This window comes from Primulina huaijiensis, chromosome 13 (genome assembly GCF_012295235.1).
Source record: "Primulina huaijiensis isolate GDHJ02 chromosome 13, ASM1229523v2, whole genome shotgun sequence".
In the NCBI taxonomy this organism is placed as follows: domain Eukaryota; kingdom Viridiplantae; phylum Streptophyta; class Magnoliopsida; order Lamiales; family Gesneriaceae; genus Primulina; species Primulina huaijiensis.
This window is the reverse complement of record NC_133318.1, coordinates 14524851-14550262: the sequence shown is the minus strand read 5'-3', so window position 1 is coordinate 14550262 and position 25412 is coordinate 14524851. Positions and strand designations below refer to the sequence as shown.

At 36.1% G+C, this 25412-nt stretch overlaps 1 protein-coding gene across 1 annotated transcript; it reads right to left on the bottom strand.

Moving 5' to 3' along the window:
* Positions 1-6880: 6880 nt before the first annotated feature.
* Positions 6881-11322, bottom strand: LOC140991821 (uncharacterized). Its single transcript, XM_073461987.1, has 7 exons — positions 10965-11322; positions 10795-10871; positions 10588-10722; positions 9718-9772; positions 9522-9609; positions 7479-7577; positions 6881-7264 (listed from the first exon to the last, which is right to left on the bottom strand). Exons 1-7 carry the CDS (start codon positions 11258-11260, stop codon positions 7127-7129), a joined length of 888 nt encoding a protein of 295 aa, XP_073318088.1. The 5' UTR covers positions 11261-11322; the 3' UTR covers positions 6881-7126.
* Positions 11323-25412: the final 14090 nt, after the last annotated feature.

Genomic DNA, 25412 nt, shown 5'->3' with positions numbered 1-25412 from the left:
GACCAAAAAAGTCCATATTCATCAGTTATAAGCATCGGGTAGAGGATTTACTTCCTTTATTATTTTTTTTAGAAGATCTAACTTGCTCCCAAAATGACAAGCTGAACAAATTTTATCTTTTAAAAACTCAATCTTTGGTAGACCAGTTACCAGTTCGTGGTTACTCAGTTGTACAATAGTTTTACAGTTTAGGTGGTTCAACTTTTTATGCTATAAACAGTTCTTAGATTGATTTGAAGCTACAAGACAGACTAGCTCATTGGGTTGATTACTCCAACTTAATTTATATGAGTTACCACATCTATTGTTTGTCATAATGATGTCACCAATAGTACAAGTATGTTTTACTAAATTCAACTGTATGATTATGATCACATAATTGACTTATGCCAATCAGATTATATTTCAAATTGTCAACAAGTAAGATATCCTTAACAATAATGTTACCATTGATAAAATTGCCCTTATCCACAGTTCTATCTTGAGAGACATTCTCCAAAACTGATTTTGGGACATGAGTATTTGACCAATTGTGATAGTAATTCCGCATCTCCAGTCATGTGTCTTGAACATCCACTGTCCAAGTACCAAAATGAGTTTATGGTCAGTTTTCCTGTAACATGCAATCACAAGTAATATATAAATTTTGTATCCAAATTTATTTGGATCCTGAACTGATCAGTCATTTAGGAACCTAGACTTGGATCAGTCGAACTGACCTTCCAGTCGCTATGTTCCAAATAAATGTACCTAACTTGTGTGTGATAGATGCGTTGTGTGTAGATGATACAACACGTGTTTTTTCTCTGTTAATCTTGTTGTTCATCCGATATCGTTTATGAACTGGTTTGCAATTATAATGGTGATTGCAATAGCCTTTCACCGAGTTCCGTTTACTATAACTGGACCGCTCAGGTGACCAGTTGATTGAATTAATTGAACTTTTAGGACTACATCCAATCTCGTTTTTTTTTTTTTTTATCCTTGTTCATGTTCTCAACCGCATGTCAACTGTCTTACTGGGCTCTGGTTGTTTATGTACAAGAACTGACTTAACAAAATGAATATATTTCTCTTTGCACATATTCAGTTTTGTCTTTGTACCGTTTGTTGAGGGTTGATCTTGGCTGTTAAAGCCTAAACCAGTTTTGTCCCCAACTGGTTTTTGTTGCATTTCAGTCAACGTGACTGATGACTTATTCCAAACTTGAATCACGTCAGTTAGTCTAGAGTTCTCGGACTTCAACTGCTGAATCAAGGATTGATTCTCATCTTTTTTTGCTATTAGCTTAGCCATCTCATTTTTTATATTTGAACTTTCAACTGATTGTGAATCATCAGTTTTGTCATTTGTAGGATCAGTTTGCTTAGTCTTAGCTTTCTCAAAGGAGAGTTCAAGCTTACGGTACTCATTTACCATAACGTGCAGTGTAGAAATAAGTTTCTCTCGTGTAAAAAAAAATAGAGCTAAAATCGAATACTTGCTCGCTGCTAGATTACAGCTCAGCATCATCAGCCATGAGGCATTTCACCTCTTCTTCATAACTGGAGCTGCTTGAGCTCTTAGTTTTGATCCTTCGCTATCAGTTTCTGCCTATTTAATTTGTTCTCTTAAACTATTAGGGCTTCATGCTTTCACCTGGATGATTTCTTGTCATCCTTTGATCTTCTTCTGTACTCAAAGGGCTTCTTACCCTTTTCAACTGATCTCTTGTTGTCCTTCTTTGGTTTAGGACATTCAGCTATAAAATGATCAGTTTTGCCACAGTTGTAGCACACATTCGGTTCTTCTTTTGATTCATTCTTGTGATAATTTCTTTGGAATGATCCTTGATTCTTTCTCATGAATCTTCTGAATTTCCTGACGAACAATGAAATCACATCATTGCTCAGCTGTATTCTCAACTGAAATTGTTGGCTTCAGTTTCGGAGCGCTGAGGGCTGTTGTGACTTGTGAGACTACTCATTCACTCTCTCTTGTTTGCATTTCGAATTCTTTGGCTTTTAGGTCTACAAACAAATCTAGTTGTTCTACCTTGTTGATGTCTTTTGATTCTCGCAAGGCCATAATTTTAACATCCCATTTTTTGGGAAGGCCATACATTACCTTTAGAGCAATTTGTTTGTTTGAATGCACTTTTCCTAATGCATTAAGTTCATTTATGATGTTGCTCACTCTTTCATCAAACTCGTTCATTGATTTTCCAGCCTTCAATTACTCCTACATCACCCATTCTATCTCAAGGATATGAATTTACTAAAAGACTTTGATTGATTAGAAATAATTGTAATAACCCACTTTAGTTGGACTTAAACAATGTTAAACTGAAACTCTTAGTTTTCTTCTTATCACTTATCAGTTGTTAACTGAATAGCTCCAATGAGTAGCCTGAATGCTACAAATAAATAAATGAAACAAGAGCTAAATTTTTCGATTTGTGAACTGAATAAACTCAAAAGTAAATCGCAATTGACTGATTCGTTCTTGATGTAGTTGTTCATGGATTGTTCGTTAGCCTCTCTTCAACTGAAATCATCAACTATAAATAGTTTTCGATTCCAATGGTCACATTGAATTCATTTAATGAATAATATCCGTTGAATCATCTTTTAGTCCATGTAGATGACTTTTTCTGACAGAGGTACAATGTATCAGACTGTTCTGCTTCATCTGTTCTGTTTTGATACGAACTGTCAGTTTGTTTGCTGAGATTCAAATTGAAACTGATGATGAGGCTAACTGATTAGGAATCAAACTGGTCTACTGATCAGTTTAACTGGACTACATCAGTTCTAACTGATGACTTTTCAGATTGAACGTTCTAGTTCAGTTTTCGATTAAGCTATATCAGTTTTGGGAATCAATTATTCAGTTCTTTATGAAATGTCCACTACTCGTTTTCTTAAAAAGTACTGGAATATTTTTTTAAAAATAACCTCACAATTTCGGCAAAAACACACATATATATTTATAAAATATTTTTGACACCATTTTTAAAAATAAACACCCAACCATATTTGAGAAATCAAAGGAAATCGTTTAAATCATAAAATCGTCAATCGTTTGCAAATCCTAACTTAGCAAAATTGCAAAAACTAACAACCTCTCAAAAATCAATCAAAATCATAATAAATGTCGTAAAAACATCTTTAATCATAAACATAAACGTAAGTGCGGAAAAATAAGCGCTGGTCCTCTAGTTATGTGTACCTTCAGTCCAANTCGTTTATTCTCGAATTGTAGCGAAGGAAATAAAGAAAATGAGAAAAAAACCTCGTTCTTATCACTCCACCGCTTCCGCGCTCGGGCGGTAGAATTCACGCGCCCGAGCGCGAGACGTTCTGCCCCCGAGAAATATTTGTACCACGCTCGGGCGGTCAAAAGCTACCGCTCGGGCGCGGCGTGTTCTGTCCGAGAACACCCCTTATTCCACACTGGCGCTCGGGCGGTCATTTTCTACCGCTCGGGCGCCACATGTTCTGTCCCAATATTGATTTTGGTATTATATTGGCGTCCGGCTTTTCTACTCGATCTCTTACCACGTCAATTCGTATTCAATATTCATTTTCTCAATTTCCCTTGTCAANGGCGATGGATCCATCTACATGTAACCATAGTACTGGGTGGCGGGGATATCAGCGACACTCTCACTTGTCAACTGAGCCTTGGCCTACGTATTAACATATCATGTCATTGAAAATACGATCATCGGGCTCCCTCTGGGGCCTTATCCCGTAAACGAGCTCTCTCTGGAGCTTTTTCTCTCACGATATCTCCAATCATATCATCGTATTAGTCAAAATTACTTAACCTCCTTCAACATTTCGTATTTTCATCACTTATAAAAATTAAACATGCATATAACGTTTTTCTTTTAAACCAAGCACGCAATATATTTTTTAGTGTACATAATAAATCATAAAAATCAATAAACATTTAAAATAAACATTTTAACATATAAAACAGCATTCAGGACACTGCCCTGACGTTTACTAATTTTCGGGTATAAATTACGTTTTACCCCTAGACTCAAAATTTCATGTTTTTGACATTTTTTTAATTCCGTCAACTCTAGACCATCCCAAATAATTATTTAAACTTTCATGAATTTTTTCATATTTTATTTAGCTTAAATCGATGACTTTTTGTTTAATCCTTAATTATAACATATTACTGTGTTTTAATCCCGGATTAAATCAAATTTTATTATAAAATTTCCAAATTAAAAACTTAGACTTTTAATAATTATTTGGCCCTCGTGAACCACGACTCGACCCTCGTTGAGCCATGTTTCAACTTTTAGTTCAAAGGAATCCCTTAATTCTAACCATACCCTAAAACCCTTGAGCCATCTACGATTTTCATCGAGCCATCTTCGAACAAGCCCAAGCCAACTTAGAACCATCCCTCCCCTGGACCCTCGTGAACCCTTAGCACCCCTAGGACTCGAACCTAGCCCCAAACCGAAGCAACAACAACAGATGAAGCAATCGGTCGAGAGCTCCTAGGCTATAAGACTCTACGTTTGTGTGCTTATGACTCTAGCCACCGGACCAGCACCTGAACCAGACCCTTGTGCACCCTCTAAGGATCCTAAGGACTTGACCTAGCCCAGCCCTTCCTTCCCTGCGTGGCTGCACCTTTGCGCGCATGCGTGATGCTTCTCGAGTGGAGTCCTAGGTTGCAAGGACTCCTCCCCATCCCCTTAACTCGAGTACTAGCGTTGCTAGGACTCCTTCCCTGACCCAAACCAAGACCCAGTCATGCAAAGCCTAAGCCCCTTAAACCGGGCCTTGATCAACAAACACAAGTTTTTGGTTCCACCTGCTATCATGTTCATGTGCAGCGTGTTTGTGTGTGTTCTAGGACTCCTTAAGGCATGTAAAAACAACCCTTGATCATTCCTAATCATGGCAGCCCCTTATGTACATGTAAATCGTGATTTTGGATCAAAAACAACATGCTTTAAGATTCATGTTTGCATAAAAACGAAATATAACAAAGTGCAATTTGTTTTCATGCAATTCATATACAAGTTCATATTATGGTGTGATGGATGGGTAAAGGAAAAAATATTTCGTGCCTTTCCGTAATTAACGCACGAATTAACGTTGACGAATCAAAGAACGACGACGAGAAGATGTTGGCTTGAAAAACCCTTGAAATTTCGATGCTTTCTTCTTCAACCTTCGTGTGTGTGTGCCATGAATAAGAGAGAAAAGAGTTTAAAGGGTTAAGGAGAGTGGGGCGTGAATTTGAAGAATAATGGGTAGGGTTTGTACTTTAAATAATAGATAATTATTAAGTGTACAAGCACAGGCCCATTAGCATGGTACAATAGGCTCATTAAGTCCATTAGTGTATATTTAAAATATTTCGTGTAGGAAAGTTTGTGAAATTATTAGCCGGGTTGCCAAAATGTTCGTATTTTTGTTGAAAATCCAACACCGATAAAAATTACGTCCAGACGTATAAAGTCACCTCAAAACTCCTTATTTTAAAAAATAAGAAAAAACATCAATCATATTTTAAATAATTTAAAACAATTATTTAATAAAAATATTTTTCATTTTTCAGCCCTCGGTCTCCGTTCCTCGATCGCAACTCGAATAACCTTTAAAAAATACAATTTAATGCATTTAAGTAGAAAAACATATAAACATGTCACATAATCAATTTAAAAATTAAAATCAATTAATTAACTGTTTTTCATATTACCTAGATTTGCATGCAGTTGGATTACGCGTCTTAATTTTGGACCTTACACTTTAGATCTGATATCATTTCGTTAATCTTCAATTCATCAATTTGAGACTTTAATAAATCCTTTGAGAACTTTAGTTGGTTTCCTTCAGTTCTACTAGTTATATCAATTTTGCTAATTTCCTTCAATCAAGGTATGCTACACGGTTCAGTTATCAGTTCAGTTCATGTCTTCTAATCAGTTATTAGTCATTTTATTAAACTCTGAAACCAATAGATCCCAACAGTTGACATGAACTAAAACACAAGCCTGCGGACACAAACCAATATATACTTTTTCAAGAACTATATATAGAGAAATAATTCAGCTGAACAAAGGAGAATTTTTGCAACAATTGAAAAAGATCAAGTGCTCAAGTTTTCACCCGAACAAAACTTAATAAGTTTATTTAGGACACTTTAAAAAGCATTTGTAACTAATATTTTAAGGATCGTTAAGTGTTAAGGTAGTATAGTAATTTACCACATTTGAATAGCAGCTTGCATACTGTTTATTATCAAATAAGATATAGTAGAAGTTTCAGTTTGGCAGTACCTAAGTCCAAACTGAACCGGGATCTTGCAAATCACTTGCATAATCCAACGTCTTCTATTGTGAACCTTCCAAACGAAAGAAGGGGTGACATAGGATCTTGAGTCTCTAAACATCCAGAAACATACATGTTCATTTTCACTTTCAGTTTACCTAAACAACTTTGTTCGTGATTTATTCAAATCTGTCAATTTAGCTTTTTTCGCACTTATTTATCAGTCAACTGACATTGACACTCGAAAATATAGATTTAGTTGCCAACCCAACTAAATTAACTAGAAAACAGATTGTAATAAATGTTTATTCAACTCTTTTTAAACAATTCACCTGATACTAGATATAACTAGTTTTCTGTTATTGTTATAATTCAACTTTTATTTTTCTTAGTAATACTTAATTTTTACAAAACCCATATATTATTTTTATATTTTGAGTTTTTCAACACAATAAATTCACACATTCTGGAGACAATCCCTATTCAAAGCTACTACATATTTATTCATTTGATTTAAAAGGGGTTAATTTGAGTGATAAACGACTATTGACTACCACAATCCATCCATTAATTATTAAAATATGAAAAAAACAATAAAAGTTATTCTAGAATGTATCTAAATCTCAACTGTAAAAAATACAGGATAAATTGTTTGAAACTCGTCATCACATAAACTCCTTTGGAATCTCTCGAATTTAAATTGCTACAACAATTAGTGGTATACAACATTCATCCCCTATACTTGTATTTATATCCCACAACTGTCGTAAACTACATAGTTCATTCCGTTTCGGCTCCAGGAAAACTCTCATAGTGGCAGTACCACAACCTCAATTCATCTGTTCAGCTTGATTTTGAAACTGCTGATGACTTCACCATCACCACCACTATTTTTCTGGACAAAAGTCCGCAGGCAACCATTTATTATGCGAGGAGCAGCCCCATCACAGAAACGTTTTGCAAGGTCTACAGCCTTCAACACAGATACAAACATGTTCAGCACAAACAAGGATTTTCTCGACTAAAGTATCATAAGATCACTCAAATTATTGATACCTAATTGCAACTTAGTGCAAGATGTTTCATACAAGTGCATGAGGTATTTTAAGAACTTTCTTGTGAACACTTGCTGTGAGCACGCCAAAATTTTCCTCAAAGATTCACGAATATAAAGACGGATAACCAACCTCGTTAATGACTATTTGATGCCTTGTCCCAAGAAATGAAATTTCAGACATTGCTAAGTGAAGAATGGAGAGCTCCAGAATTCTACCAGCGGGTTCATTCTGAATCAATTCAACAAAATGAAGAAAAATGGCATTAACAAACAAGTTATCACTTATTCCACTATTGACTAATAACGTCAATACCTAACATAATTCAAACATTCTCAAATTGACATAGGGAGGTCATCCATTTCCAGAGTCATCAAACATAAAGTTGCACAAGTGAATAATATACCGCAGGTTGTACCACAACAAGATGCTGATAAGCATAAAAACTAGTCGGATGTCCAACAGTAGTCAGCAGATTGAATGATTCTTTTGAATTCATTAGATTAGCTTCCTGGGAACTTGCAAAACTGCATATTTCCAATCATCCTACTAAAGAGTAATGTAAATTGTGGTTAACTCAAATATGTAAGTTTTAGATGAATACATTCACGTTTTCTTTTACTGTTGTGGATCTCACACAAGATCATTCTTAGTCAAAACATCACAGGTATCAAGAGAGTTGATAGTAACCGTATGGAAGTGTCACAACTAGCATGTGTCGGCATTTAATTAGAGAGGAGCTGAATTCACAATTTAAAAAGGTAATCTATCAATTAAACATCGATTGCATTGATTATTTGTCATTAAAGTGTGAAGCCTCACAACTCTGAGGACCTTTTCAAATTTTCATGATGAGATTAAAGTGTTGTAATGGTGATGTAATGCTAGGAGCAAAGATGGTGGTCATCCTTACCTACTTGACAGATAAATATAATTGAAGGCGAGAACTAACTCACTACAGAAATACCATTCCAAGTTCCAGAAGAATAACAGTGAACAAAAAATTTGAGGAGATTTTAACAGTTGATGTGACTTTCCATCATTTCTTGGAGACTAAAGATAGAAATAATGCGGGAAAAAATGCCAAAAAATGCAGACATAAAGAGCCCATGGTGTATTCATGTGAACAACTGTGCAATGTTACACATTTCCAAGCAATAAAGTTTATCAAATGAGTCTTCAAGCCCCAAAGATTTTGTTAGCATATACATAATTAGTAATACCAACATTTCCAACAACTTCAGAAAGCATTTCTCAAGCCCTATATTTTTAATGAGGATAATGTAAATTGCCAAGAAAAACCTATTAATGTTAATGAGCCACATTGATATATGTATGTTAAGAAAAATAATACATTAAAATTAGCATTAAATTTAATCCTTGTACGTGCAGTAGTTTAGTCTGTTAAAAACATATTGATCACATGCTACACATGAAACTTCTTTGTTAAAGAATAATGGAAAAATCAACTCGCTACTAATATCAATTTGTCAAAAAGGGGTCACGGAAAAAATTCATCTTATTATTAATCTCAATTTAAAAATACTGAAAATATGATTTTCTAAGGCTACGGCTTTGAATAATAAATCATGTAACTTATTCATCCTAGTTAAAGCTTTGACTACTTCTAGGGCAATATATCCCTCATCCTTTAGTTATTTTTCCTGATGATCCTATCAACATCAACGAGTGGGATCGATATTGGGGATTAATGTTGAAGTTTACCTTTGTTTCTAGCATTTAGAAGTTAAATACATCTTCTTTCCATTGCAACGAAGATGTTTACTTCCACTTTTAATTAAAAGACACTTTCATGAACATTAATTAAAATTTAAGCTTTGTAAGACTATCATGATTCTGAGACTTCTTGCAATTGAGTTCATTTTTGTATATTGAACTAGAATTGTCCACCGTTGTGTTTTGTGCTCGGGATAGAGGCATGGCAGCCAGTTGAAGTGGCAATAATAAATATTTAATTGTTGAAGGAGGGAAACAAGATAGTCCTCATCGCCTCCTCAGGAAGTCAATGCCTTTCTAAGTACATGTATAATATCGTCACCTTGTGGAGGTTGTTTCTCGAACATAGGGAATCCCCGTGCAATTACAATTGTGTACACAGAAATATATGCAATAACTAAGTAACAATAGGAACGGAAGGTCATGGGCAAATATAACCTTCCAATTAAGGGGTGCAACTTCCTCAATAGCAAGCACGTTACTGTCCCACTTCTCTACCACCGCCACCAAAAGTTTTCGAGTGAAGCTGCAGCACAGAGAGAGTTATATATCCAACAAGACTGAGATTGCATTCTGAGACCCATTTCAAATAGGTAGCAAATCATGCAACTAAATCTACAATAAAGTGGCCTACCACAAAATTAATTTGCTGTACACCAACTTTGGGGGTGCTGAAAGAACTTCCGCTTCTGAGATAGAGAATCTGAGCTGTTAATACATGCTCTTTCAAGAAATATAATGGCCATATAGAGATCAGGTGTACAAAAGTGCATGAGAAACACAAACAAACTAATACAGACACGAGAAACCTAATGACACAAAGACTCCATATACATCCGGATAAGTATTGAGTGCCCACTCATTATGCTTGTGATTGTCATAAAATTACCTTGAGACAACATTTAACATTTCTTATTTTTGTTCTAGCTTCTTTACAAGGTAATAAGCTGTTTGTCAATGTTCTATTACTTTCCTTACCCAAACCACAAGAACCATTGAGCACTTCACATATGTCACAGCATATGTTAAGCAGATATTGCTCACACCTACATCGCCATCCAGGTAATTCAAGAAGTTCAGGTTCTAAAATATGAATCGTAGTAAAGTAAAATATTATTTAGGTAATAATCAAAAAATGAGAGGCTCCACCCAAAAGACTATCCTTCTCATAGGAGCGCCTTCAAAAAGTTTCCGTGACTCCTAAATAGCTCCGCTATCGTCAGTGAGTCAAGGATAGCCATTTTTCGGGTCTGTCATTCCATTCTATCTATTTTCAGAGGACAGCAGAATGTTAGAAGCTAAAATCCAAAATCTCGGGCTTCTAGACATGAGAGCTTGCTAAAATTTCTTGACCACTACACAATTCCTCTATATCAAAATTGTGTTCTTTTGGTATATATTTTTAAGGAGTGACGAGAGATAGATTTTGATTTTCACTAAATAAAATAAAATTTGGAAATTTACATATCCACTAATAAAATATTCTAAAGAGGAATTAAACTACCATTGTCAGACTCCTTTTGATCAATTCTCAATAGTTCTTCAGCTTCTTCAGTTGTCTGAGCAGTGACCGGAGGACCTCCAAAGCTCATGTGATCGTACGTCAGTATAGAAGCTTTGTCAAATTCATACCCAGATTCTGCATTAGTTAAGCTCATATTATGCTCTGTTCTCCAATTAAAATGCAGTCATAAAAAGAAGTCTGCACTACCTCTTCTGAAATTCAATCTTTTCTCAAAGAGGCGAACTGGGTCGGACCCGTCTAAACAAGCAGCATACAGAATCATCCTAAGACATCAGTAAGAGACCAGGTCAAGTAACAAAAACTTTGAAGTTGCCGAAATTAAAAAGAAACGGGAAGAATTCAGGATAAAGCGTTACAAGGCGAGTTCCCTGGCTGCTCTGGGGCTGCAAAATCTGCCGCTTTTATCAATTTTGGGCAGCATTTCTTTAGAAGTAGAAGTTTCGGTAGGAGATGAATTGTAAACAGCTTCACCAACAGTCAGGGCGCAGGGGCGGAAAAGACATGTCTTAAGCAGGCGGGAGAACCTTGGGAAAGAAGAGGAGGAGGATAAAGGATGGTTCTTGAGGGGATTGGAGATGAAATTGATGTGGGTTTTAGGAGACAACAGAAACGTAGAAGAGGAGGAGACCATTACAGCCCCGGCTGCTTCCATCCTCGCCAACTGCAAAATGCTTATCTTCGAATTACGAACTTATCACTGGAATAGAAAAATACACGGATTATTGATGAATTAAATAAATAGTTCACTTCCTATATCATTCAGCCAAAAAATGGATTATATCCCTAACTTAAATTACTTTAAACTCCAATTAGTCTTATAAAATAAAATAAATACTTTTTAAATAATTATATTTATTTAAAAAGTTTATTATGATAACCAAGTATCATATTTTTTGTACTAAACTAAATTGAAAAAATAAATTATATATTCAGATATAATATATTTTCAAAATTTTCTAAATATATAATGAAATAAAATTGTTTTTCTTTTTCTACATCATAATATTATAATTATGCATTAATAAAATTATAAAAGAAATAAAGGAATAATATATGCAACTACAAAATATTTGTCATTGGACTCTAGATGTATTGTTTTCGTATAGTCGAAACAAACATAACCATTATTTTAGTTTTTTAAAATCTGATTAATCTATTGACAATTAGGAAAAATATTTAACACGAAGATAATAAATAATGAAAAGATAAATTCTAGAAAAAAAATAGATCGCATGGCTGTCAGAGCTTGAAAATTTTAAGGGGAAGTTGGTGAAAAATCCCCAATGAAAACATTTCTTTGGGTTCACTCCCTACCCACAAAATTGTGGTACTATGTCATACAAATTGTGGTACACTTCATGTGAAAATGTGGTACACTTCATGTGGAAATGTGGTACTAAAAAAGTACCCAGGGACTGAACACTAAAAAAAACGACGGCTGGGGACTGATCCCCAATTTCCCGAAATTTTAACTCATTATGATGATTTGTGCGATTCCTATGACAGAAAATTTCTATATTTGATTTAGATCTTTTTGGTAGGTTTTATGATTTTAAGTAGCATACTTTAAAGTATAGATACGAAGAATATTTATTTTATTATATTTTTTTATCAATATCAAAATATATTTTAAATATGTTTAGTATAGATACGAAGATTTATCAATATATCAAAATATATTTTAAATATGTTTATAATTTATTTATTGAGTTGTAAAATATTGATATGTAATATACACTTGTAATTCTATAATATCAGTTCATACAGATGATTGATCATTTGATGATACACTGAACAACTTTCTTGGACTTTTCAAGTGGTTATCACTTATTAAGTGGAATAGTATGCTGTTATGACTGTACACAATTAGACCTTTGACTCGAGACAACATGGAGGCTTTGCGTACTAGCAGTGCACTTTGACTCGTTTACCGAATCTATTGAAGGTCATCAAGTGGAGAGATTATGTGTAGTTTTAAAATACATAAGAGCCAATGCATTGTAGTCGGAGATTCACCGTTTTCCTACGGGTGAAGATATCATATGTGATCTTATGAGTTAATAGTGCAAATAATCTCTCGTTAGAGTAAGGCATATATATTTTGAAAATGTGTTTCTTCAGTTGTATATATCATGTCAGTGTTATTAATATATCACATCATTATCGAATTTATTTGCAACTCTCAAGAGATGCTCTTATCATGATCCGATGAGTGGGTGCAATAAAACTTGAGTTCTGATGTTCTTGATTAAGGAGATGATGAAAAAATTGAGGCTAATCAGGGTAAGCCCTAACATGAACAAATGTTGTTTAGATTCATAAAGAGTTGTAAACCCACAACTAGCTGTATTTTTGGACCATTGAGAGTGTCGCAAGTATCCGATTTTGTGTTCCCGTCGAGATAGTCAAATTTAAGGAGTTAAATTTTAAATTTGGCGATTGTAGTTTGATGGAGATCAAATATATTACTTACAAATATATTACTTATAAACGAGTTTATAAGTTGTTTCCATATGATTGAAAATATGGAAGTTAGGTTAACAACTAATTAAGTTAAGATAGTGGAACTACTTGTTTTAGTGAAGAAGTTCACAAAATTGCCAACAGCAAAAAATGGATCAGTGAAAATCTCGTCCTGTGAACGAGATTTGTACCCTCGATAAATCGACACAGTCTGATCATCGATCGGGGGTTATAACTAGATCTATACAAGAAGTGCAGTCTCCGATCATGAACTTGATTAGACGATCAAAAAGAGAGAGATCCGTTTGTAGGGATATACAAGAAGGACTATCTCCTCTTAAAATCGGGAATAGTTTGAAATCCAGCGTTAGATACACAAAGATAAACATATATGAACAACCTATGAATGTTTTAAACCATACGACATCCAAGGTATGTTTTGAACGTCAAAAAAAATTTATTTTAACCTTCCACTGCACATCAAGTTCGAGAACACGATACTGCAACAGTGCACTTATGACCAATTTCTTTGCCCTTTGCAAAACTCTTTCATTATTTTTCATGATAACCATGATTGGAATGAGTAAGGCTGGCTCAATTCTTCTAAAGCTACTGAAGTCATTCCATAATGTTTGCATAATATTTTGATTTGCGAGCGTGTCAAGTGCAAATATGCACCAATTTGTGTAAAAAAAAATTCTAAATTTGTGCATAACGATTAAAATCTAACTTCTAAAAATACAATGATTGTAGATACTAAATTTAACCGTTCGTTATGATCTCCCGAACAAATATGACGCCATAAACAAAGAAAACTAAAAAAAATATATTAGAAATTGATTGATAAACTCCTAACATGATTTATATTTTCAATAGACTGTAGAATTTACAAAATATTAACATATAACAAAAGAATGTTGCTGAAATATGAAAGAAAATGACTCAAAATATTGAAATCTGGAATGAAAACTGTGAAAACGATTGACTAAAGCTATGAGAATTTTGCAAGGAGTTTGCTAAAATTTGTGCGAGAGATTGTATGTGTTTCTCTGGCGATGATCTCTTTTTCTGCTGAACACTGGGTGGTTCTCTCCACTCTCCCATGACATATGATCTTCTCTTGTTTATTCCCATGATCTTTTCCTATTTCTTCCTACGATATTTTCCTCTTTCAACGCTTCTTGATTTATCTAAATCAATTTGAATCGATGGAAATTTGTCTGTCAAATTTTGATGGGCTTGCATAATTTATTTGGGATTGTATAATTAAATTGGTCGTGCACAATTTTAGCTCAAAAAAGTGTCCTCCGCAAGCATTGGCCCATTGGGCCAAAATACTTGTATATAAGTCCAATTGAAACTTATTTACTTATAGAAGCCCACAATCGTCTTTTAGGAGTTGAGTATGTTGTTGTGGGTCGAGCAACCCTGTCCCACTTCCCAAAGAATTTCAAATCTTCCTTTATTGTCTCTTGGAATTCTTTTTTTCAAACCTTTTACATTCAAAAAAACCTCCTGTCCCATTTCTTATTTCTTTTGCCACTTCCATCTGATTAGTCTCTATTGCCGCTGCAGAAGATCACTACTATTAGCTAACCTTACAACCTAACTATCGCGGCTCTCAAGTTCATCACTTCTGTCATCGAAGTTCGCTCGCCCTTCCTTCGTCATCATTTCCCCTACGATGTTGTCACCCGAGGACACTGTATGGCTCAAGACTCTTCTCTGGCGCATCCATCTGAATCAAAAACCGTGGGCGTCACTTCCACCCAATTCGCCGTCTCCGTCCCATTGCCCATCGCGTTCGCTGGCTCTGCTATTCGTCTCAACCCTTTTTCCGTCGCTTCTGGGTTGTCTATTGGAGTCCAATCGAGTTTCAGTCAGCCCTACTCCACAAGAACGACCGTTCTTCCCAGCTCGGACCATAGCCTCATGATCCACCATGGCTAGCCTAGACTCTCCTCTGGCTGCCTCTATTTCTTCCATACCCCAAGTTTCTCCTATGTTGATCCAACCATTTATTGCACCGGCCTTAATGGAGTCCTTGGCTCAAGCGGCCTCTCACAAGAGTTCATCGCCCTCTACTTTCATTGGTAATCTCTCCTTCTCTTTTCTTGGATTGCTACTTGAGATTTCTCCAACTCTTTTTTTTTTTCAAAATTAGTCGCAACATTATTCGTATTTGTGCGAAAATGATCACCTGAACATTTCTTGTTGTCTTGGTTGAAGTATAATATCTATCCTTCTCACTTTGTATTATTATTCTTGAGGTTTTCGAGAAGAGAACATGAATTTCTCTACAAGGGTCTTGTATTCTCTTGACTCTTTTAAGAGAAACTGCAGGATAGATAATTACGGTTATTTGTATGGTTCGTTTGAGCCTTCCCTCTTTACTCATTTATCGTGAATTCTTGTGGGGAGTTATGAACTTGGGGCTATCTGGCCACACATTAGCCTTTGATTTGTGGGTGTGATAGGGTTGTCATTGTTTGGCCTGATTACATACATCCGCAGAGATTAACATCTTGAATAATGTATGTGTGCAGTGGTATTTAACCCAAACCCATCTATTGGTTCTACATTTTCCTCTGGTGTCATCCCCACTGTAGCGAAAGAAATAAGTATGTGGTTTAGTTGCCCTAAGAGGGTGTGGGAAGTTGCTTTGCTTATGGTTTTATTGTGTAACAGTCCAGCCCACTTGTGATATTGTCCGCTTTAGCCCGTGGCCTTACGGCTTTAAAATGGGTCAAATCATGCAGCGTCCACACACACTAGCTTTGATACTAAATGTAACGGCTCAACCCACTTGTGATACTGTTAGCTTTAGCCCATGGCCTCACGGCTTAAAACGCGTCACAAGGGGTTGCCACACGCTCATTTAAATTCTTAGAATATTTCCCGTGGTTTGGCGATGTCGGATTTCTCCTAAGGGCCTTCACCCCTCTTTCGGGACTCAGCTTCCTCGTTGAGGTTTGTCCCACCATCTCAAACCCACGCGGAGTCGCTCTGATACTGAATGTAATGGCCCAACCCACTTGTGATATTATCTGCGTTAGCCCGTGGGCTCACTGCTTTAAAACAGGTCACAACATGCAGCGTACACACACACTGGCTCTAATACCAAATGTAACGGCCCAGCCCATTTGTAATATTTTCTGCTTTAGCATGTGGCCTCACAGCTTTAAAACACATCACAACATACGGAGTCCACACACACTGATACCAAATGTAATGGCCCAATCCAATTGGGATATTGTCCGCTTTGATCCCGTGGACTCACAGCTTTAATACGCGTCACAAGTGGTTGCTACATGCCCATTTAAATGCCCAACATCTCTCTCAAGGTTTGACGATGTGAGATTTCGCCTAAGGGCCTTCAACCCTCCCTCTTTTGGGACTCAGCATCCTGGCTGAGGTTTGCCCCATCATCACAAACCCATGCGGAGTCGCTCTGATATCAAATGTAATTGTCCAACCCACTTGTCATATTATCCGCTTTAGCCTGTGACTTCACGACTTTAAAACGCATCACAACATGCAGCGTCAACACACATTGTCTCTGATACCAAATGTTACGGTCCAGACCACTTGTGATATTGTCCGTTTTAGCTCGTGGCCTCACGGCTTTAAAACGCGTCACAAGAAGTTGTTACACACCCATTTAAATGCCCAACATCTCTCCCGTGGTTAAAAAATCCCACATCGCCAAATCATGAGAGAGATGCTGGACATTTAAATGGACGTATAACAATCCCTTGTGATACGTTTTAAAGTCGTGAGGTCACGGGATAAAGTGGAGAATATCACAAGTGAGCTGAACCTTTACATTTGGTATCAGAACCAGTGTGTGTGGACGTCGCATGTTGTGACGCTTTTTAAAGTCATGAGGCCACGGGCTAAAGCAGGGAATATCACAAGTGGGTTGGGCCGTTACATTTGGTATCACAGCCACTGTGTATGGATGCCGCATGTTGTGACATGTTTTAAAGGTTAGAGGCCACGAGCTAATGCTGACAATATCACAAGTGAGTTGGGTAGTTACATTTGGTATCAGAGCGACTCCACGTGATTTTGGGATGGTGGGGGCAAACTTCAGCGAGGACACTGAGTCCCCGAAAGGGGGTGAAGGTCCTTAGGCTAAATTCCACATCGCCAAAATACGAAAGAGATTATGGGCATTTAAATGAGGGTGTAACAACCCCTTGTAACTCGTTTTATAGCCGTGAGACCACGAGCTAAAGCAGACAGTATCACAAGTGGGCTGGGCCGTTACATTTGGTATATGCGCCAATATTGGGATCGGGAAAGAGTTTAGAGGGGGGATTAATGAACTCTTTCAAATTTTCTTATCTAAAATTAGTTTTCAATCGTTTTTTAAGGAGGTTGAAAATTCTTTCTCAAACGGTTAGAAACGTGAACCACTGATGAGTGCGGAAAAAGGTTCACAATTCCCAATAGACAATTCAAACACGTTTAGCAAACTTAACAAATTGCGGTTAGAAAAGTAAGAGCTTGCAAAAAGTAAATAACACAAGATTTTTATGGATGTTCGGAGATTAAATACTCCTACGTCACCCCTTTTTCCTTTTCCAAGAAGGATTCCACTAAAAGACTTTGGCATTACAACGTATTTGCAACAGCCCACTCCAACCAGGACTTATCACACTGCCTGTATTGGAACTCTTAGTGATCACTTTACACTTCTGGATATTAAGAACATTTTGTTCACCAGATACCAAGACTTGATCTAATAACCAAAAGGTTACTGATGAGAATAAACGATTAGGAGTGAGTAGCACGAAAATGATCCTAAGATGATCAGATAATTTTCTGTTTAAAGTGTGCTGATTGAGCGATGAAGTATGTAAATTTTTAAGTGCGCTCTAAGATCTTTTCAAGTATGCAAGCAAGCTATAGTAATTCGGTTGTCAAATAGAGCTCTCTGTCTGCTAGCACACTCTTCCGTTAATATACATGATTTTCTTAACGGTCGGGAAGGACATAGCAACGTTAACCTGATTCTCTGAACAGATGAGTCGCTGTCGTCTTTATGAGCATTAAAGGTTCTTTAATGAACACATTTAATCTTCTTTTTGCTCAGCTTCGTTCTGAAGTGCTTTTTCCTTTTATGGTAACTGTTTTTAGCGTCAAAACAAGAAGTCTATACTTGGTCTCTCTTCTTTGGGATAGGATCATAAATTCGGATCATTCTTGGAACAGATGTATATACGTTGACTTCAAGATGGTGTAACACTTTGAATGAATTAAGCCGGTCATTGAATGTCTTTGAGCAATAAATAGTACTTCTTAAATGATCTGGTTCTGATAAGCGGTTGAAACTCCTTTGAGCTTTGGCCAGTTAGAAAGATACTCCATCATTTAAGCTGGACGGTTGAACTGATATATGTCACACATATGAACCGCAGGGCTATCTTGTTTTTATCATACACCAAAATTCTTGGGAATAATATTTTCTTTAACAATTTCTCCCTTTTGGTGATGACAAAACCTAGCTGGAAGATTATCCATCATAGTAATTTTTAAAGGAGATTTAAAGAGCGAAAGAATTGTATTTCATTAAGTAAATGAAATTACATGTTCAAAATATCTCACAATATTCAAGATGACTAATTTCACTTCTTTGAACCTGAACTTTGATCCCCAGTTTTTTCTTTGTTTTCTTTTTCTCTTGACTCATGTAATTCCTTCATTACAGATAATTCTGCTTCTTGAATTGCCCTTTGTCGCTCTCTTTCCCCCTTTTTGACATCACCATGAACGAGGAAAGTCATAATTTCTGCAAGTTGAGCACCTTGGGCATCGAGGCGTTGTTCTAGATTTGTCTGAAGACGAGTCATTTGATCCGAAAGGCCAAGGCACATGTTAAGATGTGTAGAGTTGTGTTTTGCTTGCTTGATTGAGAAACTTGTTTCTATTGAGGAAAGAACATTGCGGAGAGCCGACTTTATTGATTGAAAGGCCTCTTGTAGATCAAATTGTTTGCGATTGAGCGCCAGAATTGATTGATCCATAATGATCAATTTTGTCAGAATCTGCTGTTGACAACTTTCTTCCAGAGCTTCTTCTTCTTCAGGTTGACCTTCTTCGGATAGTGACTTGTCTTTGAAAGAAACCAGTTGAGAGGAAGATATCTTACCCGCAGATGTTGATGGTTCAGACTCATGGAGTTCAACTGTAATATTCTCAATGATCTGATCAATATCCTCAGTGGAGGCAGAGATTTTAGAGCCAGTTTCAATTGGTTCCTCAGGCTTTGCTGACGGAGAACTTGGTTCTGAAAGAGCTGTTGGATCATCCTTGGTGGGAGAAACTGGTGAAGAGACTGTTTGATCTCGAAAAATGACAGCTTTATCAAAGTCAGATAGAAACTTCTCTGCCTCATCAACAGAAACAGTTTGAGCAGCTGAAAGATCAAGTGGAGGCAGTTGGGTAGACTTATCCATGGCAGAGATTGTTGGAGACTCAGATGGAATATCGGTGGTGATTTGATGACTCTGTGTTTCAGCACTTGGAAAGTCTTCAGGCATGATTTTTTCAGAGAGAGGCATAGTGGCTTCTTCATCATCCGGTTGAGTTGTCACGGTAAGTACTGGTGAAGAGGGTCTAGTGCTTGTACCGGGAGAAATAGATGAGGAATCTTTTTTATAAGGATGGCTTGAAGCTGTTTAGAGCAAGGTTCTTCATCTATTTTCATTATAGAGTCGAACTTACCCTGTCCTGTGGTTGGTGGAAGATTGAGATCTTGTCTCATGAAAGCAACCTTCATGGCAAGTGATAATGCATCCATCTCAAGTTGAGAGATAACAGCTGAATCGTCCTTAGCCGTAGGACACAAAGGATCAAAATTTGTTCTTTTCAACTGTATAATGATTCGGAGAGTGCTTTCTTTCATTTGAAGTTCCAGAAAGTCTCTTCGATGAAGAGCGGTTTAAATATCAGCCGTTTTTGTCCATTCCAAAATGGACCGTTCAAGCTTAGCGGATGCTTTTATTTTTCCGATTTGAAGTAGCGAATCAAAAGTTACAGCAGTCCGATATTTAACCCATCTATCAAACATTTTTATCTTTTTCTGGACAGCCTCATTTACACGCTCGCTTGCGAGTACTATGGCGTATGGACTGCATTGTTTTGTGGTGGATTTTCAATCATCACCTGTTTGCCCTTATCTGAGGAGAGAATAATGGGAACTCCAGAGTAAGAAGACTTAATCTCTGGTTCTGTAATTTGAATCCCTTTCAACTTAGTGATTGAGATTGCAGGGATAGGGGCAGGAACAAATGGAGCCAAAAGATGTTCACCAGTCTGATATTTGATGTCTTGGATGTTTCAGTTATTTTCTTCTTAAAAACTTGAGAGACTGGGATATCATCTGTGGATTCTTCATCAAAACTGGATTTTAGAACCAGCTTTCTTTTGGTTTCCTTGGGTGGTGAAACCAGCTTTGATGTCTTCTTCTTCTTCACAAACTCTTCCCAGTCTCGGTTTTGACGGAGACTATTTTCTCAGCCGGTCGATTCTTTTTGATAAAATTTTCAACCGATACCCATTTGAAGAGCTTAGTTTTGCCAACTTCAATCATATCAACCGGTTGAAACCCGACATCAATTATCATATGGCAGATTTGAACCGCAAAACCTTGCGATTGGTTCTCTTTGTTGATCATGGCCACCAATATCCTGAAGAGAAGATCAGACCAGTTTACTCGCAATTTGGATGAGATAGTGGCCATAACAAGAAATTTCTCCAAAGTGATTTTATCATAAGCACCGGCTTTGGCAAGCAGTCCTTTGGCAACGATATCTGCAAGCAGTCTGAATTCAATCTTTAAGTCTCGTTTTTGACAAGTTGGATGAGAAATTGGAGAGTCTATGTCTGAGAAGGCACTACGCCAAATGTCAATATTTCCATTGGGCAGTGTGGAGAAATCAGTAACTCCATCCGTGGGTAAGTTGAACAATCCAGCAAACATCTTCTGGGTGAATTGAAGTTTTTTGTTTTGGACGATACAAATAATTTCTCCGTTCTTCATGTGTGTAGACTCGAAGAATTCCTTCAGTAGTGTGTCGGAGTATTTATAGCTGCAGCCCAGAAAGGAGCGAAGCCCAGAATGTTCTATTGTGCGAAACATGGCTTGCATCGATTTGTTGAGCATGTCAAATATTGACGCGAAGTTAACAGCGACTGTGTTCTGAGCAATGGAAGCAGCCATTTTCTTGATTTACTGAGAGGGTTTGAATTCAGCACCTGCAAGTTAGATGAAAATGCGATCGATTTGCAATAGCAAGGTAAGCTCAACGAGGTAGCAAATGTATAGTATGTATGTGCGGTTCAGATTATCACCAGTCAGTCCACGTGGAAGACTGTTAGTGGGGAGAATTTTGTAAATTTTGAAAAATTTGGGCGGCGTTAAAATAGTTAATTTGAAATTTCAAAAGTCAAAAATGTCACTTCAGTCAAAGGCAATCGAAAAGTTTGAGTAATTTTTACGAAATGACGTGGAAGTATCGTGCCCAAGAAAAATGAACCGTATGTGTAATGTAGTTAGGAGGAAACAATTGAGAAGTCTATTTAATTATTGACTTAACCATTTTTCCCCCTAAACACGTGGATTAAAAAAATAATCCTTGATAATGAACCATCGATGGCTTAGACAGAAAACCTCTTTAAATTCTAGTGTCTGTCAATATGAGAGAGATACCCTTCAATCATTTCATCTATAAATACAGGTAGAGTGGTTAGTTTTACAGAAAACATATATCAAGATGGCGAAAGCAGGCAGTTCAAATGAGCCAGATCTAGTGAAATAGTTTATGGAATCGGTGATAGCTTCCCGCAAGGCTGCTCTTGAAGATAGTGTTTTTGAGAAAACGCTGTCAGTCTGGACAGAGGTCCAGGAGCTTCAGTCCTCCCTTGATGGAGGACTAGGTTTCACTGCTAAGGAGATGGCACTACTGATGAAATATCATTGACTTCTTTATGTCGATGATGCATCATACGTCTTCTCTGATGATGACGTCTACCTCCTCATACTCTTAAAAGAGCAGAGGACTCTAAGGAAGATTGCTTCCTCAGATGACTTTTTACGTACCTCTACCGATAGGCTGACTGCTTGGTTGGACAGCTGGTCGAGGGCGGTTGAAGATGAAATTAGGGATGTACGATGCTGACTGTTTGTTCAATAAAATATTTCTATTTTGTATTACCGACTGTCTCTTTATATTTCCGTTTATTTCCTGCAATACAAACTGAACAAACGCAAGAACTAAATACATCAAGATAAATCAATTAATCCGAGCATATTGCGGAAATGAGAGAACTTAGCCTCTGGTAATGGTTTTGTGAAAATATCGGCCGTTTGTTGATCCGTATGAACATATTCAAGCCGTATTTCTTTCTTCATGACGTGTTCTCGGATGAAGTGATGTCTGATATCAATATGTTTTGTCCGAGTGTGCATAACTGGGTTGTATGTGATTGTTATTGCGCTGGTGTTATCGCAAAAAATGGGTGATTCAGTAGCTTGGATGCCATAATATTTTAATTGTTGTTGTATCCATAGCATCTGAGCACAACAACTTCCAGCCGCAAGGTATTCCGCTTCAACGGTTGATGTAGCCATTGACGTTTGTTTCTTACTGAGCCATGATATCAACCGTTCGCCTAAAAATTGACCTGAACTGCTCGTACTTTTTCTGTCGACCTTGCACCCCGCATAATCTGCGTCTGAGTACCCTACAAGATTAAGACTTGAATCTCGGGATACCAAAGACCCACATTAGCAGTTCCTTTAAGATATTTAAAGATATGTTTAGAGGCAATAAAATGAGATTGCTTAGGTTTAGCTTGAAACCGTGCGCATAGACAAACCGCAAACATAATGTCCGGTCGGCTGGCAGTCAAGTATAGCAAAGAACCTATTAACCCTCTGTACATTTTTGTGTCCACAGAGATTCCCCCTTCATCTTTATCCAGTTTAATTGATGAGCTGATTGGGGTGGAGGCTTGAGAGCAATTTTCCATGCCGAATTTCTTTAGCATATCTCGAGTGTATTTGTCTTGATTGATTAATATACCATTTTCGGACTGCTTGACTTGCAGTCCTAAAAAGTAATTTAATTCGCCCATCATGCTCATCTCAAATTGCTCCTGCATCATCTTTGAGAATCTTTCACATAGCTTAGGGTTAGTTGATTCAAAAATAATATCGTCCACATATATTTGTACAAACAATGAATAATCATTTTTTGAGAATGTAAACAATGTTTTATCAACCGTTCCAATAGGGAAACTATTCTCAAGCAAGAATTTGGTTAATATGTCATACCATGCTCTCGGGGCCTGCTTCAGTCCATACAGAGCTTTGTCCAGTTTGTAAACATAATCAGGAAAAGTGTGATTAATAAAGCCATGTGGTTGTTCTACATGAACTTCCTCATTTAATAATCCATTCAAAAATGCAGATTTAACATTGATAAATATAAAAATTGTACATTAATTAAATGTTTTATAATATAAATTTATAGTTTTTATTTTATTAAATGTTTAAATATTATATGTTTTATAATAAATTGTATAAAAAATAAGTTGTTGTGCAATTATAAGTTTTTACTATTTTTACAGGTTCGATAAAACAAGAATAAACTTGGTGTTGCAAATGAGATTAAGATGATTCTTGGATCTGTAGAAAGTTGATGATAATATCTACAATATTGGTGACAAGCATGAGATAAAAATCTTCTCACAATTGGGATAAAATTAAGCAACAAACAAAGTTACCAAAGGAGTGACAGTTTTACCATGCTCTAATATTTTGACCATATCTCTTAAACTACTTGATCAAATGGTTAAAATAAAATACCACAATTCAAACAACTCAATTATCCGCTTGTTTTATTTTATGTGGAGAAGCAAAATTGGATGAGAAGATTTTCAAAAGTGATGTGTATTAAAATATAATTTCTTGGAACACCAATAAAGACTTATGTGTAAAAAATAATATTTTATTTGTGGTTGTCTCCCCAAATTTGGCTATAAATAGGGGTGCATTGTAATGAATTGAGATATCCCTCATTCTATGAACAAATCTTTGAGTTCATAATATTTCTCTCTTTATTTTTCCTTTATTTCATCATTTAAATATAATTAGCATGTTAATTTCATATTCAAAGTTTTATACTTTGAATAATGAGTAGCTAACTTCCCAATGTTGAGATGAAAAGGTGAAGCTCTTGGTATGATAATAAGGTTATTAAAAGGTAATAATCTATGTTTTATATTATTTAATCATTATTTATTGTTTATGTTATATTTATTTATTTAAGCATTTTTATACCCTATTTATAAGTGGGAGTTTTGATTTATTGTTGCTATATGTTACACTAAATTCTTGGTACCATTTAAATGTTTGTTTGGTTTTACCAACCATTTAAAGTGGATGCCTTGATTTATTATATATCAATATATCATATTATTAATTTCTTGGTACCATTTAAATGTTAGTTTGGTTTTACCAACCATTTAAAGTGGGAACCTTGATTTAGTGTTTACAAATATATATAGCACAATAAATACTTGACAACATTTATAAGTTTTGATATATATTTTATACTTATAAGAAAATAGTATATAACATAATATAAATATGATTATTTAATATATTGGAACCATTTTATTAAGTGGATTTCAATAATGTTCATTAATGTTAACTTTATTAAAATATCAAGAGTGGATCCTCTAATCTCAACTACTTAAATTAAAATTTGAACAATTAAAAATTACCAATTAAAGATTCAAACAATTAAAAGAAAAACAAAAACAAAAACAAAAACAAAAAGACATTGTAGTGGACTTGTAATTACCGTAGCTTCCCTGTGGATACGATATCGGACTCACCGAATTATACTACTTGCGGACAACCTGCTATTGGGAGTGCAACAATCAAAGTCACAACAAGTTTTTGGCGCCGTTGTCGGGGAAGTATAATTTAATTTCAAGTCTATTTAATTTTCTTTCTTTGAATTTTTTATTGTTTTTGTGTGTTTTTCTTCTTTTTCTTTTGCATTTGCATGAGCATTATTTGGTCACGTACACTTAGTGGTCGACTCATTCGAAATAACCCTTTATTTTTACAAAACATGGCGGAAGAACCCATCCAGGAAAATGAAGATGAAATTCAATCTCAACATGATCATGATAGGCGAAGAACACTTAGAGATCACATGAATCCTACACGTACTAGTGCACCTTCATGTCTAGTTTTTCCCCCTGATGCATCTCATTTCAATTTTAAGCCTGGTATTATCCAACTTTTACCCAACTTT